The sequence below is a fragment of the Coregonus lavaretus genome (genome assembly GCF_964263955.1).
Source record: "Coregonus lavaretus genome assembly, chromosome: 24".
NCBI classification, from domain to species: domain Eukaryota; kingdom Metazoa; phylum Chordata; class Actinopteri; order Salmoniformes; family Salmonidae; genus Coregonus; species Coregonus lavaretus.
This window is the reverse complement of record NC_140011.1, coordinates 24,638,624-24,660,452: the sequence shown is the minus strand read 5'-3', so window position 1 is coordinate 24,660,452 and position 21,829 is coordinate 24,638,624. Positions and strand designations below refer to the sequence as shown.

Below are 21,829 nucleotides of genomic sequence, written 5' to 3'. Positions count from 1 at the left end.
TCATTGTCTGCTTATATGCCCCCTTTATTTATGCTAGCTCTGACTTGGTGTACAGGGAGAATACTGTAAGAACGGCCCATGTTCTGAATTTTGTCGCTGTACATTTCAAAAGTGCTGAACAAATTGTTATATTGTCTACATCCGTCCTAGCTCGCTCATTAATGTCTTAATCGAAATTACAGATTGCCTCTTGTCCGCTTGTCATCCCCTTATGCCATAGTTTGTACATCTCAATTGTCAGTAGAAACCACATTTGTTTAAGCAAGTCAGCCATATCAGCTGTTTTTTTAAAAGGCAGTAAATGAGGCTGAATGAACTGTTTCGCTGCCAGACAAGGCTCCGCTGATAGCCAGGTGTAGCAGTGATAATGATTCACTCCATGGTGCTAAAAAGAAAGCTCTGCTGTTGGGACAGCTTTATGTAGACCCTAACAGTTTATGGGCACAGTTTGTCACCGTTATAGTGCAATTCATGTATTGTTTAGTGTTGTGTTGTGTAATGGCTTTGCTGGCATGCATCAAAACAAAATTTGGTGAGTTTGCCCCACCATGATTTACATGCTAAAATCGCCACTGACTGTGCATGGTTCTCCCTTTATCGCAACTTTTTCACTATGTTTCAATAGTGACAAATTTAGTGGGGTGGTAAGGAATTCAGGTAAATATTTCAAATGTGCAATACAAACAAAGTGTGTAAGTAGTATACAGATGTAGGATCTTAATTTGATCACTCTTTTGTTGCAAACTTATAATGTGTTTGAGTAAAACAAATGTTTGTAATTTCCACTTTAACATTTCAGACTTGATTTGCCCTAACGAAAAATTGATCAACCCCTACAAAAATGTCCATTAATTATAATCCACATAATAATTCACATTTCCTGTTGCTGCAGAATAATTTTCCTGCTGTAACAGACTGGCTCAAATTAAGATCCTACATCTGAGGACATTTGTCCTGCGAAGAGGTTGGGTGGTGGATCCTACATCTGTGTAATGTATGTTGGAAGACGTGTGCTGAAAGTTTGGGAGTAATAGGACACTTCTGCAGAACAACCCACATACAGTGCTTTCGGAAAGTATTCAGACCCTTGACTTTTTCCACATTTTGTTACATTACAGCCTTATTCTAAAATTGATTAAATTAATATAAATCCTAATCAATCCACGCACAATACCCCATAACGACAAAGCGAAAAGTTTTTTTTGTGTGTGTGCAAATTTATAAAGATAAATACATATAATACCTTATTTACATGAGTATTCAGAAATTGAGCTCAGATGCATCCTGTTTCCATTGATCATCCTTGAGATGTTTCTACAACTTCATTGTAGTCCACCTGTGGTAAATGCAATTGATTGGACATGATTTGGAAAGGCACACACCTGTCTATATAAGGTCCCACAGTTGACAGTGCATGTCAGAGCAAAAACCAAGCCATGAGGTCGAAGGAATTGTCCGTAGAGCTCCAATACAGGATTGTGTCGCGGCACAGATCTGGGGAAGGGTACCAAAACATTTCTGCAGCACTGAAGGTCCCCAAGAACACAGTGGCCGCCATCATTCTTAAATGGAAGAAGTTTGGAACCACCAAGACTCTTCCTAGAGCTGGCCGGCCGGCCAAACTGAGCAATTGGGGGAGAAGGGCCTTGGTCAGAAGGCGATGGTCACTCTGAAAGAGGTCTAGAGTTCCTCTGTGGAGATGGGTGAACCTTCCAGATGGACAAACATCTCTGCAGCACTCCACCAATCAGTCCTTTATGGTAAAGCGGCCATTCGGAAGCCACTCCTCAGTAAAAGGCACATGAAAGCCAAAATGTGGAAAAAGTCAAGGGGTCTGAATACTTTCCGAATGCACTGTAGAACAGTGGTCTGACTGACTACACATGGATGAGGTCAGTGAAATATCAGGGTTGAATGAGCTGTTGGCTTTTCTCAGAAATGGACTATATGTGACAGACAGTGTACTGAGTTCATTGCCAGTAAAGCAGGGGAGGCAGCAGACTAGCTGCAGACTGAGGTGTGTTCCTACTGAGAGGGGCCCTGCACAGGGTCCTCACTGTAGCGTCGGTCAGCGCTCCTCCAGCTGTATTTGGAGTCCACAGATACCTTGTATTATCCAGAGTGACGTACACCAACATTCATCAAGTGCTTTGAGAAGCCAGCGCCGCAGACACTGTGTTCTCCCCATTTTCCTTTTGTGCACTTCCAAACTGGCAACCAACAAACCCATTTGCTAACCTCATTTCTGAGCACAGAATTTGGTTTCCAGGCCACATTATCTCAACACATGTATTATTATAAGTGTGTGTGTGGCCAGAGTAGAGGTAACTTTGAAAAAAGGACAGAAAAGTAACTGAGGAACTGAGATACACTGAGAGTTCTGTACCCTCACATTCTGTGGTGAGTTTTTCATTGACTTTTTGAGGAAAGGAGTTTTAGCCACTGACAATATGTTGTAATGTCAGCTGTTATGGTGGGCTGTCCTCCTGCTTTGGAACTCCTACTACGGATGCCAGAGATTAGAGATGTACGATGAGACAGGATCGTCATCCACCATAAAATAATCTATAGAGTAAGTAAAACATGTATAAAGATTATATGAATCCTTGGCAAGACCCACGTCTATTTTTCAACACTGTAGAATGACCAGTACAGTAATTTTAAGTATTACAGATTTTATCTTTCAAATCCAACTAAAACAGCACCTGCAAAGACTTCTCATCTGAATTTTTCATTAGGGTTAAATCTACTCGCTGGTATATAAACAGCTCTGAAGCGTTTGACCTAGCCTTGCCTCCCAGGCTGCTGAAAGGCCCTGAGGGTGATCAGACAATCCAAACCTGGCCTTTGAATAAGAGGCCTTGCTTTCTCACTTGATTAGCTAATCCCACCGGGGTATTAGCCTGTCTAGGAGAGCTCTCGTTCTAGGAAAGGGGGAAAGAGACATTGGGCGGAATTCCAGCTTAATTGCAGTAGGGTTGAATGTGGAGCACTGTGTCTGTGTGCCAGGGCCATTCGGCATTATGTGGGAATCAGACGGTGTAGAGTCGTGGAGCGCTGGGAAAAGGGGATTGGAATTGACTGAGATACGGATGGATAAACATAGAGGGATATGTCCGGGCATGCACTCTGCTTTCTAAGAAAGGGGCCTGCCTCTCCGTCATGAGTCACACTCTCGATAGCACACACAACAGACTGACTGACTTGCACTGAAGTAACCGTTGTCCTCCACTTTAATGGCCACTGCCACCACTTTTCACAACTTGAATTCATGCCATGACCCCTAACTAGAGGGCATGAGAGGAACCACAATGAAAATATGTCTTGCTCACTTGTGTTTTGTCTCTTGACAGCCATACGGTGTCAATTGATCAATTGATCAATCAAGCGATCCCACATAGCAATCAATCTTCAAGAACTTCCTCTAGTCTAGAAGGCCAATAAATGTCAGTCAGTCATTTATTCCACCTCTCTGCATGTAATATCTGCATTGTAAACGGTTGGCGTGGGTGACAGGGGTGAGGGATGGAGAACGGATGGGGAAAGCAGAAGGCATAAAGGAGGGGAGGTGACACTGACAGTCCAGCTCCTCTCCTATCCCTCGCCTGGGGACTTTCCGCATATTTCCTTCAGCACACATCCACTGCTCCTCTCCTTCTGTTCCAGATCAACCTCGTTGGCCTCCACTCAACATCCCAATGTAAAACAATAAACTTGTCCTGGCGTGATGATGCTTTTATATAGTGCAACTCTGGAACGCCTTAAAGGGATACTTTGGATTTTGGCATGCTAGCAGATACCCATAGACTTCCAGTCATTGTGCTGACACTAGTTAGCAGTGGCTCGCGAAACTACTGTACCTATAACTTCCTTCATAATAGACATAGAGACATAAACATGGTATCCACGAGTTCCTCTGACTCTGGGGAAGTAGATAAATGGCCTCATTGCCAAAATCCCAAAGTATCACTTTAAGGCAGTATTGCTTAAGATCAGGTAGCACGCTTCAGGATTGACATTCTCCAGAATAAGTGAGTGTGTGAGTGTACAGTACGTGCATGGCTGCACATATCCAATCGCCCTCCATCCACAAATCATTATCTCATGACCATCATAAAGTGCTAGTGGAGATGAAGCAGGGGAAGCTGCTCTTTCTCTTCAGGTACTTTGTCTGAACTCTGTGGCCCTGAGTCCCTGCAGTGTGCAGCACTGACAGCAATGGAGCAGAGCCCAATGAATGTAACCCCTGTTCTCCCAGACAGACAGCGAGAGCAAACACACCAAACACACACACACAAACACATGGTGTCACGTAATGCAGGGAGGCTTGACACTGCCCCGCCTTCAAAAGAGGGCGCTGCTAATGAAAGCATGGCCCGACATCTGGGCCAGAGTCAGACAGGAACATTTGGCGATGCACGGCTCGGTGCAGCAGCACATACACGCACAAATACACAAACTAATACACACACACATACACACACACACAAACAGACACCTACAGTGCCTTCAGAAAGTATTCATACCCATCAACTTATTTCACATTTTGTTGTGTTACAGCCTGAATAAAAAATGGATAACATTTTTTTTCACTCATCTACACACAATACCACATAATGACAAAGTGAAAACATATTTTAAGACATTTTTGCAAATTTATAAAAAAAGAAATGTTAGAATCACCTTTGTCAGCGATTACAGCTGTGAGTCTTTCTGGGTGAGTCTCTAAGAGCTTTGCACACCTGGATTGTACAATATTTATACATTATTATTTTCTTATTCTTCAAGCTCTTTCAAGTTGTTTGTTGATCATGGCTAGACAGCCATTTTCAAGTCTTGCCATAGATTGTCAAGCCGATTTAAGTCAAAACTGTAACTAGGCCACTCAGGAACATTCAATGTCATCTTGGTAAGCAACTCCAGTGTATATTTTGCCTTGTGTTTTAGGTTATTGTCCTGCTGAAAGGTGAATGTCTCGTAGTGTCTGTTGGAGAGCAGACTGAACCAGGTTTTCTTTTATGAAACTCCCTAGTCCTTGCCGATGACAAGCAGACCCATAACATGATGCAGGTATCCTATCGGTTAAGAGCATTGGGCCATTAACCGAAAGGTCACTGGTTCAAATCCTCGAGCCGACTAGGTGAAAAATATGTTGATGTGCCCTTGAGCAAGGCACTTAACCCTAATTGCTCTGGATAAGAGCGTCTGCTAAATTACTAAAATGTAAAATTTAATGCAGCCACCACCATGCTTGAAAATATGAAGGGTGGTAACTCAGTGATGTGTTGTGTTGGATTTGCCCCAAACATAACGGTTTGTATTAAGGACGTAAAGTTAATTTCTTTCCTACATTTTTTTTGCAGTTTTATTTTAGTGCCTTATTGCAAACAGGATGCATTTTTTAAAATATTTTTAGTCTGCACAGCAGGGGTTCCCAAACTTTTTTGGCCCACGATCTCATTTTGATATCTGAAAATTCTTGCGACTCCAAACATGTAAAAAATAATGATGTATCGATATTTCGTTTTAATGCAGACGAGAGCACTGAATCCAGCTTCACATAGATATGAGCTGGTGAAGGGTACCATGAGTTTTATGGTGCTTTCAAGACAAATGGGAGCTAAAAAAATATGAGGTAAAATCATGAAGTCAGTGATCTTCAGGTCGGAAAGTCGGAGCTCTAGAAAGAGGCCAGAGTTCCCGAGTTGGATGACCATTCAATACAATTTTGCCAGTCTGATCTCTTTTTTTCCAAGTTCCCATTTGTCTTGAACGCAATGAAGTTGGTTGGTGGAGATTTCCGAATTCCCAGTTACGATATTCCCTTTGAGTCAGGAAACAAAACTCCTCCGTAGTGACCCGTGAATGCGTTGTCTGCAGCATTCGGTCACATGACAGCTCGATCAGCTGTTCAATTTCACTTACTGGCATGTCAACTGAGTCAGGATCACAGTCAAACGGATTGGGAGGTAGGTCCCAAAGTGCTCTTCCAAGTGTTGGAGGGGAGCAGTCATCACTCGTGTGGGACACTTACTGATGCTGTTTTCTGTTAGAAACATGCACAGCCGAGGGAAGGGGGCATGATTCGCTTTTGAAAGACTCTCTCTCCAATAAGAATGATTGAATTCACTGATTCGGTCATTCAACTGTAGAATGTTTTTGTATTTCCCCTGCATGCTTGCGTTCAGTTTGTTCAGTTTCCCAAATATGTCTGTTAACATACCAAGGAGACATTTTCTTTTCATTACACAGAAAGTCAACCATGTCAGTTTTTTTTACATCCATTGTTAATGACAACAGTTCCTCTCTCAATGTGAAAAATCTTTCCAACACTCCCCCTTGATAACCATCAAGCCTTGGTGTGAAATAGAACATTGTCATGATCTGATCCCATATCTCCACATAGTTTTGCGAACAGGCGTGTGCGCAATGGATGTGGTTTAATGTAGTTTACAATCAAAGTTACTTGTTGCAGTGTATCTCCGAATTCTGTGCTCAGCTCTTTTGCCGCCAGTTGCTCTCAGTCTATCATACAATGCATCCACATTCCTAACTAGAGTGCAGAGTCCTGCCCGCCGTCCCGCTATAGATTGAGCCCCAACTCTGCAAAAGCCCAGCATTCGATTCCATGGAATCTGTTTTTCGTCAACATAGCCACGCAGCACACTGAACATCCCGTGTGCCGTTTCATGCCCGGGAATCATGAGACAGAACAATATGTTCTCATGAATAGCATCCCCTGACATATATAGCGAACAAAAGTCAATGCATGTGCATCTCGGCCCTCACAGCTAACGTTCATTTGGAGACCATAAACTGGGGAGATTTTGAGTCGTTCAGTCTTGATTGTTAGCAAAAGCATAAATTATTTGTTTAACAGTGTTATCTGACAAAGGTATTGATGTGAGATTCTGTGCCTCTGACTTCCCACACATTGTTTTCACCATATCAATTGCGGCCGGTAATATCAAAGTCTCTGCAAAAGTGTGTGGTTTCATAGCGTAGTGGGCCTAGCCATTCCTTGGGAATGATTCAAGTGCAACAGTCAAGTGCAGCCTTTTCCCATGATCTAAGGGCGCTCTCTGGAATCGTTTTATAATTTATATTTGAATAATTTTCATTTTGATTTTGAAGGTTAACCACATTACAATGATTTTGAGATACAAAGACAATATTATAATATGTATATATTTTTGTATATGTATATTATTTTCGGGGGGGATTTTGGAAATTCTCTCGCGACCCCGTTTTCATTTCAGGCGACCCCACATGGGGTCGCGACCCCTAGTTTGGGAACCGCTGCTGTACAGGCTTCCTTCTTTTTATTTAGGTTAGTATTGTGGAGTAACTACAATGATGTTGATCCATCCTCAGTTTTCTTCTATCACAGACATTAATTTCTGTAACTGCTTTAAAGTCACCATTGGCCTCATGGTGAAATCCCTGAGCGGTTTCCTTCGTCTCCAGCAACTGAGTTAGGAAGACGCTTGTATCTTTGTAGTGACTGGGTGTATTGATATAGCTGTCTGTTTAAAATACTAGCACACAGCTCGGACACCCATGCATAACCCACAAGACATGCCACCAGAGGTCTCTTCACAGTCCCCAAGTCCAGAACAGACTATGGGAGGCGCACAGTACTACATAGAGCCATGACTACATGGAACTATATTCCACATCAGGTAACTGATGCAAGCAGTAGAATCAGATTGAAGAAAAAAAACAGGTAAAAATACACCTTATGGAACAACGGGGACTGTGAAGAGACACACACAAAGGTACAGACACATGCATATGCACACATTGTGATATTGTTGTATGGTGGTATTAAACATTATGTACTGTGGATATGTAGTGGTGTAATAATGTTATATGATGTACTGTTTTATCTTTTGTTTTATATGTAATGTAAGTGCTTTAATATGTTTGGACCCCAGGAAGAGTAGCTGCTGCCTTGGCGGCAGCTAATGGGGAACCCTAATAAATACAAATACAAATACACCATCCGAAGTGTAATTGATAACTTCACCATGCTCAAAGGGATTTTCATGTCTGCTTTCCTATTTTTTTTGCCATCTACCAGTAGATGCCCTTCTTTGCGAGGCATTGGAAAGCCTCCCTGGTTTTTGTGTTTGAATCTGTGTTTGAAATGTACTGCTCGACTGGGGGACCTTACAGATAATTGTATGTGTGGGGTACAGAGATGAGGCAGTCATTCAAAAACCATGTTAAACACTATTATTGCACACAGAATGAGTCCATGCAACTTATTATGTGACTTGTTAAGCACATTTTTACTAATGAACTTATTTAGGCTTGCCATAACAAAGGGGTTGAATACTTATTGACACAAGTCATTTCAGCTTTTATAATCTGATTAATTTGTAAATATTTCTAAAATCATAATTCCACTTTGACATTATTGGGTATTGTGTAGGCCAGTGACACAAAATCTAAATTTAATCAATTTTAAATTCAGGCTGTAACACAACAAAATGTGGAAAAAGTAATGTGGTGTGAATACTTTTTGAAGGCACTGTATACATGTGTGCATGCATGACTTTGCACACACACATCACAGATCTTTCACGTCCAGCCACACACTCTCCTGGTTCCAACCAGCTGCAAAATCCTCCTCATGAATGTCACAAACCACATGCAATTCACTTAACTATCTTGAGTGGTTTCTCCCATCCACATGCTTTCTTCCCTCTCTTTATTCATCCTCTGGTTTTTCTCTTCCCCCAGCCATATTTCACACACATGCCTGGACATGCCCACCATCCCTTGCACACACACACACACACACACACACGCACACACGCACACACGCACACACGCACACACACACACACACACACACACACACACACACACACACACACACACACACACACACACTCACACACACACACACACACACACCAGTGGAGGCTGGTGGAAGGAGCTATAGGAGGATGGGCTCATTGGAATGGCTGGAATGGAATAAATGGAACAGTATCAAACACATCAAACATATGGAACATGTTTGACTCTGTTCCATTTATTCCATTCCAGACATTACTATTAGCCCATCCTCCTATAGCGCCTCTCACCAGCCTCCACTGACACACTCCAATACATATTCAACCACTCAGCCACCCATTCAACCACACACACGCCCACACGTCATACACACACTAATGGCATTGGAATTATGCTTGCTTGCATCGTCGGGATGTCTGTGGGTGGCAGTTACTTGACTGCCATAAGCTGTCACTTCTGCAGAGACAACGTGCACACACACAAACACACACACGAGAAGGCAGCTGTTAGGAGCCTGTGATGGACTAGCATCGGTGTGTAAACAGGGGAGTGGAAATCTGTTGCTTGCTAACAATGAGCGCTTCCAATTGGGAAATCAGAGAGAGGTTTACACACAGCGCAGCGGACAAGCCCAGACATGCCTCTCACACACACTGTAGCCTGTGTGGAGCAAGGACTTTGCAAACAGACACACACACAGACACGCACACCGTTCTAGCGCCCGTCTGATCCCGAGCCCAATGAGTCACTGTGTTCATTATTAGCCATGTGCTGTCGGACACCTGCCAAGCTGATCAGATCTCACTGGATTCTACAGACACTAGCTCTGACCCTGAAAGACTGCAGCATTTTATTTACATTTACATTTTAGTCATTTAGCAGACGCTCTTATCCAGAGCGACTTACAGTTTGTGAATACCTTCTTTTTTTTTATATATATATATATATATATAATGAGTTCATACCCACAGAATAACAATGGAATAACTTTGAAGCTTGGGGAAGTGTGCCATCATGGCATCTCTATCAACATACCAACACAGTAGGGATCATATTTTCCTTATCAGTTTATTTCTTATCAGAGGACCTAGGAGAGAGTTTTAAGACCTCTGTATCTCTATATCTAGACTAGATTTAATAGACTGATCTAGTACTGCTCTAGTCCTAATGTACAGGTAGTATCAGCTGTGAAAGTAGCCAGCAGGCTTCCTCTGTATGTGATAATAATGGCAGATTTACTGACACACTGAAACACACACTGATATACACACTGATTCACACTGATACACACACTGATGCACACACTGATACACACACTGATACACACACTGATATACACTGATACACACACTGATACACACACTGATACACACACTGATACACACTGATACACACACTGATGCACACTGATACACACACTGATACACACACTGATACACACACTGATATACACACTGATACACACTCTGAAACCCACACTGAAACACACACTGATACACACACTGATATACACACTGATACTCACACTGAAACACACACTGATACACACAGATATACACACTGATACACACTCTGAAACACACACTGATATACACACTGATATACACACTGATACACACACTGATACACACTCTGAAACACACACTGAAACACACACTGAAACACACACACTGATACACACACTGATATACACACTGATACACACACTGATATACACACTGATACACACACTGATACACACTCTGAAACACACTGATACACACACTGATACACACACTGATACACACTCTGAAACACTCTGAAACACACTCTGAAACACACTCTGAAACACACTCTGAACAATGCTTAATACTGCAGCTGCCAAAGCCAGCTAGCGGTCAGAGGTACACAGCTGTGCAGACTATTTATAAAGGCCAAATTCCACCTCCCTAATTCTGGTCCCTCTACAGTTGTTCTAAAATCCACTGCAAGAGCTGGGGGAGCGAGGGGGAGAAAATGCATCCTATTTCAGGAATGCTGCTGATTTTAGCATTAACTGTCCTCACTTTCCCTGATAACAAATGGGAAAAATTATATTACAGACATGATCAGAGGAGAGCTCTTCCCAGTTCCCACCATGCCTGTCGCTGTGAGCCCACATTTGGGATTTCTGGGATATGGAATCTCCATTCCCTTGGGAACGCCGGCTCAACTTTGACTCCCTCTGCATCCCTTAGCTCGTGTCAAGGGCTGTGACAGATGAATCATTTGCATCTTTGGGGCTCGACTCAGCGACCATATGATTTGCATGTTTGAGAGTTGACGCAGAAGCCAAATAGAGCATGATACTGGCCTAGAGGGAAGAGTGGGATTTGAGTTTACTGATGTGGGGAAGATACTATCAGCAAGAGTAAAAGGAGGGGAGGGGTGTTTTGACAGAAGGAGGATTCATAGGGGGAAGAAGTTCAGGTGTGTTATTGACAGGGTGGGGTTACATTGAGAATGTGTGTGGGGTGGGTGGGTGGGCATGCCTTACAAGGCAGGGTGGGTGGTATACAGTAGCTACTGTATGTACTGTATGTTCTGGGGTAGGATGGTTAGAATCCAGGCGAGTAAAAGTAAATGAATGGGTAAAATGAGTAAGGAGAAGTACACTGAGATGTGAAGGTTACAGAGGTTTCAGTGATGAATGGAGGACGTGAATTAGGTGGGTAAGTTGTTTCGGCCTGGGTGAGACAGAGATGAGAGCCAGTGGGCTAGGCCCTGAGTTTGTCCAGTCAGTCAGAGAAACAAACAGACACACGGACAGACGTGTGGTAATAAATAACCCAGGATATAGCAGTCTTACCTTCTACTAACTCTCACAGTCTCACATCTGAATTAGACATTCATCCATGTTTCTCAAACGTCAAATTTCAAAGTTATTCCAAATGTCAAATTTCGAAGTGTTTAAGGTTAAGTTTAGGCATTAACTCCAAATTTTTAAGGTTAGGGTTAAGTTCAGGCATTAACTCCAAATTATTATGGTTAGGCATTAACTCTGAATGGTTAAGGTAAGGGTTAAGGTTTGGGATAGGCTTAAAACAAAAATATAAAAAACATATTTTATAACTGGATTCGAACTTGCAACCTTTGGAATCAGAGACATAAGCTTACGCCCATCCATCATCACTGTCCACAACGCCCTATCAAAACCAAAACCTACTTGAAGGTAACAGCGCTCACTGTTGCCCCTATTGGCCGGTTTCCACGTCATCTTCCGAAGTCCTCAGACATGGATGGACGTTGAATACTAACTTGTATCATGGGTGACCTGGCTGCTTACCTTCGGCCTCACGGGGGCTCCAGTGTCCAGAGGGGGCGCAGGGTCGGGGGGATGAGGAGTTGGATGCGTACTGCAGCAGGACCCGGCCCTCTGTGCATTTATCACACACTGATCCCACTTCTCTAGGAAACCAACAGACAGGCACAGCAACCAACTTAGATACAGTTTATATGGAAACACACTCACTTAGATACAGTCTAATTGAACTGGCCCTCATTTAAATAGAGGCCATATAGACATGCAGGTACTACTCACTTAGATAGTCAAACTAGACAGGTGTTAATTTAGATGTGATCCAAACAGACAGTCAACCCATTTATCCAAAATATCTGCGGAGTGGAGGTCAATGCAAAAATACCCCCACTGTGCTGCCTGCCCCATTCGTCCAGCTAATTTCACCTGTCGTAGAAGTGGCCGGAGATAGGCGGGAACCACTCCAGGGTAATTGCGGCATGCTCTTGCTCCACCACTTGGGGTGCCATGGGCACAGGAGGTGGCTTGGACTCGGGCTGCCATGTCTGGTAAATAAGGTCCAGGTAGCAGTGCATCCGGGCAACTTGGTTGGGGGTGAAAGAGTTCGTACAGTCGTCATCTACGTGGAAGAGATAATCAGAAATAGTTTAATATGATGGTTTGTAGATTATGTATTCATGTAAACTAAGTGAGATTTATTTTCTTTTAGAGCAGATTAAAGGTTTACAGGTTGAATTAACCAATAGGGGATGGTTAGGGAAGCCCTAAGAAGTAATATACAGTACCAGTCAAAAGTTTGGACACACCTACTCATTCAAAGCTTTTTCTTTATTTTTACTATTTTCTACATTGTAGAATAATAGTGAAGACATCAAAACAATGAAATAACACATATGGAATCATGTTGTAACCAAAAAAGTGTTAAACAAATCAAAATGTATTTTAGATTTTAGATTCTTCAAAGTAGCCACCCTTTGCCTTGATAACAGCTTTGCACACTCTTGGCATTCTCTCAACCAGCTTCATGAGGAATGCTTTTCCAACAGTCTTGAAGGAGTTCCCACATATGCTGAGCACTTGTTGGCTGCTTTTCCTTCACTCTGCGGTCCAACTCATCCCAAACCATCTCAATTGGGTTGAGGTCGGGTGATTGTGGAGGCCAGGTCATCTGATGCAGCACTGCATCACTATCCTTGGTCAAATATCCCTTACACAACCTGGAGGTGTGTTCTGGGTCATTGTCCTGTTGAAAAACAAATGATAGTGCCACTAAGCGCAAACCAGATGGGATGGCGTATCGCTGCAGAATGCTGTGGTAGCCATGCTGGTTAAGTGTGCCTTGAACTCTAAATAAATCACTGTCAGTGTCACCAGCAAAGCACCCCCACACCATCACACCTCCTCCTCCATGCTTCACAGTGGGAACCACACATGCAGATATCATCCATTCACCTACTCTGCGTCTCACAAAGACAAGGCGGTTGGAACCAGAAATCTCAAATTTGGACACATCAGACCAAAGGACAGATTTCCACCGGTCTAATGTCAATTGCTCGTGTTTCTTGGCCTAAGCAAGTCTCTTCTTATTATTGGTGTCCTTTAGTAGTGGTTTCTTTGCAGCAATTCGACCATGAAGGCCTGAACAGTTGATGTTGAGATGTGTCTGTTACTTGAACTCTGTGAAGCATTTATTTGGGCTGCAATCTGAGGTGCAGTTAACTCTAATAAACTTGTCCTCTGCAGCAGAGGTAACTCTGGGTATTCCTTTCCTGTGGCGGTCCGCATGAGAGCCAGTTTCATCATAGCGCTTGATTGTTTTTACGACTGCACTTGAAGAAACTTTCAAAGTTCTTGAAATATCCAGATTAACTGACCTTCATGTCTTAAAGTAATGATGGACTGTCATTTTCCTTTGCTTATTTGAGCTGTTCTTGCCATAATAAGGACTTGGTCTTTTACCAAATAGGGCTATCTTCTGTATACCACCCCTACCTTGTCACAACACAACTGATTGGCTCAAACGCATTAAGAAGGAAATAAATTCCACAAATTAACTTTTAACAAGGCACACCTTTTAATTGAAATGCATTCCAGGTGACTAACTCATGAAGCTGTTTGAGAGTATGCCAAGAGTGTGCAAAGCTGTCATCAAGGCAAAGAGTGGCTATTTGAAGAATCTAAAATCTAAAATATATTTTGATTTGTTTAACACTTTTTTTGGTTACTACATGATTCCATATCTGTTATTTCATAGTTTTGAAGTCTTCACTATTATTCTATAATGTAGAAAATAGTACAAATAAAGAAAAAGCCTTGAATGAGTCGGTGTGTCCAAACCTTTGACTGGTACTGTACATGTACACATACAGTATATAGAAAAACAGGGCCTGGTATCTACAGAATCTGTAGCAATGTTATTAAGAGAAGATGTATTCTTAAAGTCTCTACGGGTCCGTGACCTGAACATACAGTAGAATATACCCAGTGTGTTTTTCCAATGCAATGTCCTTGCTACATTCCACACCTGCCAAGGCACACATATGTGACACTCAGGGTCAGCATACTGTATGGTTGGACATTCCTACAGATGTAGGATTTTAATTTGAGCCAGTTTGCTACAGCAGGAAAATAATCCTGCAGCAACAGGAAATGTGAATTATTATGTGGATTATAATTTATGGACATTTTTGTAGGGATTGATACATTTTTCGTTAAGGAAAATCAAGTCTGAAATTTAAAAGTGGAAATTACAAACTTCAAACCTCAAATACACTACAAGTTGTACATTTCTCCTGCAACGGGGGATCAAATTAAGATCCTACATCTGTTTGTGATGGGTGTCTATTTCTGAGTGAGGGTTATCACTAGTTACCACAGCCACAAAGTGGCTATTTCGTAAAAAATCATAAAAACAAAAAGTAGCTTTTTGGTCTTCATTTAAGGTTAGGGGTTAGGCATAAGGTTAGCAGTGTGGTTAAGGTTAGGGTTAGGTTCAAAATCAGATTTTAAGAACAGAAATTGTAGAAATAGGCAAGGTTTAGCGATAATTATGACTTTGTGGCTCTGGTAACTAGTGACAAACCCTGAGTGAGGGAGGGCAGCGTGTGATGGGTTTTCGGACCATCTGCACGTGTTTGTATGGTGTGTGTGTGTGTGTGCGCGTTTGTGCATGTGTACATCATGTGTGTGCCTGTTTATGCGTGTCAGAAAGTGTGAACGTGTTTGTATGTCTGTTTATGTGTGTGTGTGCATGCATGCATGTGCATGTGCATGTTTCTGTGCCTGTATGTGAGCAGTCCAATCTCACCTGCGTAGCTCATGTAGTTGTTGTACGGTGTGTTAGTAAAGTGGCGACGCCCACAGGTGTCGTTGCCAGGCTCAGGGTCTCTGCAGTGCTTGTACTTGGGCGTGGGGTTAGTGTCTTCACACAGATCTCCTGTCTCCAATGAGGGCTCAGTCTCCAGACATGCATCGTTACACGACTCAATCTCTGAGATCCCCCGGAACACGTGGTACAGCCCGAGACTGTGGCCGATCTCATGGATCATGGTGTGGTTGTGACCAAATGTGCCGTAGAAGGAGGGGTTCAGAACAATGCCACCTACAAATGGAGCGCAGACACAGACAAACACCTATTCACACTAGAAAGTACTGGAAGCTGGAGTGGGATTGAGACAATGCATTATTCATCGACCCACACAGCTTCATTATCACCTTCCTCCCTGTCAGAGCGGAGGTAGAGAGACTGCAATTACTCCCAATCAACAATGTGGGGCTGTTGAGAGGAAGAGTGTGTGTGTGTGTCTGTGTGTCTGTGTGTGAGTGTGTGTGTGTGTGGGTACGTGTGCTTGTCTGTCTTTACCCAAATGTGTTAGGGCTTCTTTGTCCCACGGCCAAGTGGCGACTCCAGCCAGGTCTTCATCAGACGAGTTGGCAAAGAAGACATTCAGGTGAGTGGAGCCATCCAGATTCAGGATCTCTTTCAGCTCCTTTACATCCAAATAGGCTCTGGAGACCAGAGAGAGAGACGGAAAGAGAGAGAGAGAGATTTAAACAATGTACTGTAGTTCCTAGGAACGAGAGCCAGTTCATTTTACATCACAATAGTGCCTGGGAGCAAAGACTTCAGATTTACAATGGGCCCTGGAGCAAAGTTATTTCCTATTTCTGAAGAAGAATTAGAACATTTCTGACAACAATAGACCCTTAAGAAAATAGGTAGCGAGATCATTTCAGAATAGAACAAGTCCTGGAGCTGAGACAGACTTCAGGTCAGATTGAGAGAGAATTTAGGTAGGTAGTCTAGAGCCCAGCGGAGCAGGTCTAATTGAGATGTGTTTACTGTGCTTGGCTAATACTATGCTAGAGGTGGACAGGGAATATCATATGAGAACACATAATCCACACCATGAAACTGTCAGTCCCCTTCTTTCTACCCATGTCAAAAGCCCTTATTCAATAGCCAAGCTCTTGGTCTTGGCAAATCCTATTGACAAGATCAGTGAAGTATTGAAGGAGAGAGTAATATGTTGCAAATGTGAGTTTTTTCAGCCCCATAGTTGTCAGCTGTTTTTGCGAAGACAGACAGTCGTGTTACACACACAGGGCAACTGGAGGTGAACTGAAAAACATCACTCTCTAATCTATCATCACAAATTATACTGACAAACATGCAGTGGAACAAGTTGCATTTCACGTTTTGATCCAATTTTACCCTTATTTCACCCATGTTAGAGTTTCTTGTGTGTAAGAATCACAAAATAAACTCCTTTTATAATGTCTGGTTCTAAACAATGGCATTATAGACGACCAGCCAAAGGGCCCCAGAAAACCATTTATATCTGCAGGGGGAGACGATGGCAGAAAACTGACCTGCTATATTTTATGTAATTACATGAACGATTTATTCGAGAGAGCCCTAGCTGCTTCACATGGCTAGTAAAGCAAGTCTGGAACCAACAGGACCCTGAATAGCTTCTACCCCCAAGCCATAAGACTGCTAAATAGTTAGTTAAACAGTTAACCAATAGGTACCAGGACTATCTGTATTGACCTTTTTTGCACTAACTCTTTTGACTCATCACATACGCTGCTGCTACTCTTTATTATCTATCCTGTTGCCTAGTCACTTTACCCCTACCTATATGTACATACTGTATCTACCTCAATTACCTCGCACCTCTGCGCATCGACTCGGTACTGGTGCCCTGTGTATATAGGCAAGTTATCGTTACTCATTGTGTATTTATTTCTTGTGTAATTATTTTTCTATTATTTCAAACATTTTCTCACCGCATTGTTGGGAAGGACCCGTAAGTAAGCATTTTACTGTTAGTCTACACCTGTTGTTAACGAAGCAGGTGACAAATAACATTTGATTTGATTTGCAAAGCGAAGACGAGGAGGGGAGGTCTCAGACTCAGGGAGAGAATCCATTACTGGGGAAGGAGGGCAACGGATCACGAGGGTGAAGTGGGCAGCCATAAACGTGACAAATAAACATGACAAATGAGGACATCGTAAAAGGAAGAAGATGAAAAAAAAGTGCCAGAAAAAGTTGCAGTAAAAACCATTGGTGCCAGGCCGGTCAAGGTACAGTACAGTATATCATCCTCCTTAGTGGATAAAAATATAGGCTTGCTACCACCCATAGCGCTGGAGGAGTGGACACTGGAGTGTCATAAAGTATAATTGAAGTGACTGATCGTGGCAGATGACATGTTAGGATATGGTTTGTTAAGCTTTGGGACAGAATAATGAAGGCTTTATAAGAGGTTGGGCACAGCCAAGTGATGCAGATTGGGGAAGAACATGTTGTTATGGCACACCACAGCTGTTAGAGTGTGGTACAGGAGGACAAGCTGTACCCTTCTGCTCCCTCTGACGTCAATGGACATAATTTACAAAAGATCTGTAGATACATCTGATCAAGGATTTCACATATCAATAACTGGACCGTCTCCCAGCAATGTAAAAAAAAAACGAGTTCTTCAGGGGCTGGTCAAGTATGTCAGTATTGTTAATTGAAGTACTGTATGCACTTGAACTGTTTCACAACCCCCTGCTGCTGTTGATCTGGCTCTTCTAGAATAACTTCCCTCCGCTCCTTCAGAAAAAAGTCATCTCTGCACAGATCCAGGACCAGTAGGTGAGGAAGGATAAGGATGCTGTGTTAGTTTAGTTCCTGTCACAGGGTCTGGGCCAGGTATGTTTAGAATAAAGGGGTGGCGTAGTGGAAAAGTCCTGCTTGGCCTATGGGAGAACAGAGGCGGGCACAGGGCCCTATGGAGAGCACATGATATAAGGTCCTTCTCCCTAATAATTTCAGGAATTTCATTATTTCCTCTGAAAATATTTGTCCGGCTTTTTGGCCGCAATGCATGAGGGGGGAAAAGGCTCAGACGGTTTAATGGCGAGATGAGTAAGTCAGCGACAGATAAAATCAGAACTACTGTAGATCAGAACCCATCTAATCTGAGTTCAATTAGGTTTAATGCACAGGCTCCATTACAACAACCCAACGCACATCAGATGTGGACTGGATGGACGGATGCAGGCTGTGGCCTTGGCCGGCGCACAAACAGCATGACTGCATGAAAACAGGCCAGGCTGCATGTGTGTCTGTCGAGTTGCATGGATTTGCACTCTTCTGTGTATATAAATATGTGATCAGCTTTGTAGGAACGTAATTGACTGCTTGATGTAGTGGGAGGCTGTTGAGAAAGGGGAGAGAGCAGTGGCTGTCTGATACCACTTTAGCCAGTGTCGCCCCTGGGTGTGAGTATGCCGGTCTTGGGCCTGTCATGTGATTGACTTTGTCTCTCTCCCTCTCTAACACTCTCTCTCACTTTCCCTGTCTCTCCCCCTCTCTCTTTTGCGTTCTCCCTCCCTCCGGTTCTTCCTCTTTCCATCCGCCCTCTCTCCCTTCCCTGGCCCCAAGTCCCTTCTCTAAGGATGTCCTGTCTCTGGTATAACCCAAATTAGGACCTGTGGGTCAGTCTCACCCCCCTCAGCGCTCCTCTCCCCTCATCGCTTATCCTTAACCCTTACCCTTCATCCTCTATCCCTCACCCCTTGCCCCTCGTCTTGCACTTTCATAAGGGATGAGCCACACGGGAGAGACAAAATGTTCCATTCATTTGAACACTCCACTTTTCATGCATGCCCTGGGAAGAGAATCTAGATTTTAGAAAGAGAGAGAGAGAGAGAGAGAGAGAGAGAGAGAGAGAGAGAGAGAGAGAGAGAGAGAGAGAGAGAGAGAGAGAGAGAGGGAGAGAGAGAGAGAGAGAGAGAGAGAGAGAGGAGAAAAAGGAGGAAAATATAACTTCATTAAATTCAGACGTCAGCGGGCATCTGTTCTGGGGCAGTCCACGGTGCGATGAGCGCTCAAACTGCCATGTTAATGCTTTTATATCTGATACATATTAAATGGAGGATTATGACTTCATCCATTTACACCCATATATAATTCATATAAGCCCATAAATTTGCCTCGTATACATATGTCTGGGGCTGCTGAGTGTGAAATGCTGTGGTGAGTTGGCAGCCTCACAGCCAAGAACACTTTTAAATCGGTGGGCCCCTCAGCTCTCCTGTCATCGGCTCGGTCAACACCACAGATCCTAAAGCCATCATTTATCCTTTATTACCACACTCATGCTATTTTTCTCCATCAATATTTTGTGTTTTTTCCCCTTCCAAGGAGGACACAATGTACATAAGACCAAGTGTTGACACTCGGATTTCAAAGGTTGGACACCCGAGCTAGACAACTGGGACTTCCACAGTTCCAGAGTTCCACTACAGTACTGAGAATATAGGGCAGCGCGTAGAAACATATCATTTCCAGTGCTTGTAGTTCTTCCATTTATATCAAGTTGACACTCTTAATAGTGTTGGTGGTGTGTCCATACCAACCAATCATGACCTTGAACTGGGGTTTCAGAGGTGGTGGGACAGCCTTCAAAATGTGTTGGCATTCTCAGGTAAATTTCAACATGACAGTTTTCCATGTAACTGCCACTGTATGACATTTCTGTACCATCTCACCCATGTAAATTATAATCAACTCCAGATTAGGAGTTTTTCCAAATAAAATCAACTCCTGTTGTTGTCTTCTGACTGGTCGCTTATACAATGTCTTAATCTATGGTGGCGATAGTAATAACAGTACTTCAACTGTCTTTCCTAACTCTTCAGTTGAGGTAGATGGAAAAGGCCCCTCTTAAACTTTTACTCAACACCTCTCCGCCCCCCTCCCTGATCCCAATGACCCCATTGATGTCCATCACCCCCTTCTGTGGCCCACCGTCCCTACCTCACCCCACCTCAGCATCCCACCCAGTACCGGCTGATGAAATGTGGGGTGACGAACACACAGAGTGCAGGTGAACTCAGTCTGGGCCGGGGTCAACCAACCAACAGGTGCATTTACAAGGGAGTTACGACTTTCAAGGGAAAGTACTAAGAGCCAGTTTTACGCCCTAGCCACTCCATTAGGGTGAAACCATTAACATGGGCCTGGTTTATGGGCTGCAGGGCTTAGGGTTTAGAAGACAGACTGTAAAGCACCCAACTCAATGGTCCTGGGAGAATACACTCATTGAGAAAGACAGGAGGGTAGTGGGCTGGTGGCTGTGTGTGTGTATGTGTGTGTGTGTGTGTGTGTGTGTGTGTGTGTGTGTGTGTGTGTGTGTGTGTGTGTGTGTGTGTGTGTGTGTGTGTGTGTGTGTGTGTCTGTGGCCATTAACCTGCCACTGTGCCGGGGAGAGAGACAGTGACACGCAGAGAGGCTAAGCGGGAACAAATTGTCCTTCACCCCTGACGAAGCTGGGCCAGAGGCGTAACGGTCTCCTTTCTCACCCTGTGTAGAACAGGTAGGTCAGTAAATCTAGATAGAACCATTTACGTGGAAGGAAGGAAATGTCTATAGGATGTAGCATATTGGGATTGTGTGTTATATATGTGGAATTCAACTGAGTTGAGATCGAATGTCTCTTTAGTGTTTGTTTCAAACACAAGCATTCGCTTATTTTTCTAAGTGAGCTGTCAGTGTCCAGACCATGTTTTCCTCTTACTCCCTGCAAAGGATACTTACTGTTGTTTTACCTCAGATATTCACATACCGGTAAGCACAGTACCAGACATAAGTAAGAATGTCATCCCATGAAAAATATTGGCATAACCGTAAAACAGCACAACAACAAAGGCCTGTGAAAACAATGAAAAATATTTCCTTCGGCGCGAGGGGAGTGTTAAGTATTATTACTGGTATTTCCAGAGGAACCTCTGTCTGTGGAATGCAGAGATGAGTAGCTAGCGCAAGAGGCCTACCATGGTCCCCTGCTAGCCAGATTCCTAAACACGCTAAGTGGTAACAGGCATGAGGGTTACAAAAATAAACGCAGGACCTCACAGCCATTGTTCCCTTGCGTATGTAGCGCGTTGTTCATCCAGAATTCCACAATTAAGGAGGAATGTTGAATAATGTTTGTAGTGTGGCCCTCCACGAGGCCCTCTACACATACCACAATCAAACCAAAATAAGCACTTGGGGAGCTTCTCTTTATCAACATAAGAATTCTCTCTCTCTCTTTCTTCATCTCTCTCAATCTCTCTTTCCCCACTTTCAACAGCCCATATTTCATATGTCTGCAGGGATATTTCAATGGTAGGGACTGTAAGTGTGTGCCAATAGCTGATTTCTAAGAGAAGCCATCTTGGCTGACTGTTGATGAATGACTTTGT

The 21,829-nt window shown here is 43.2% G+C and overlaps 1 protein-coding gene across 1 annotated transcript in view; it reads right to left on the bottom strand.

Annotated features, from left to right (window-relative positions):
- Nucleotides 1-21,829, bottom strand: part of LOC311099807 (pappalysin-1-like) — a gene marked incomplete at both ends in the record, with an annotated part of 62,658 nt that overhangs the window by 26,010 nt on the left and 14,819 nt on the right. The window contains 4 exons of the mRNA XM_084140556.1: nt 12,110-12,231; nt 12,509-12,701; nt 15,390-15,683; nt 15,945-16,090. Coding sequence (XP_083996682.1) covers nt 12,110-12,231; nt 12,509-12,701; nt 15,390-15,683; nt 15,945-16,090 — 755 coding nt within the window. The remainder of the gene's footprint in view (nt 1-12,109; nt 12,232-12,508; nt 12,702-15,389; nt 15,684-15,944; nt 16,091-21,829) is intronic.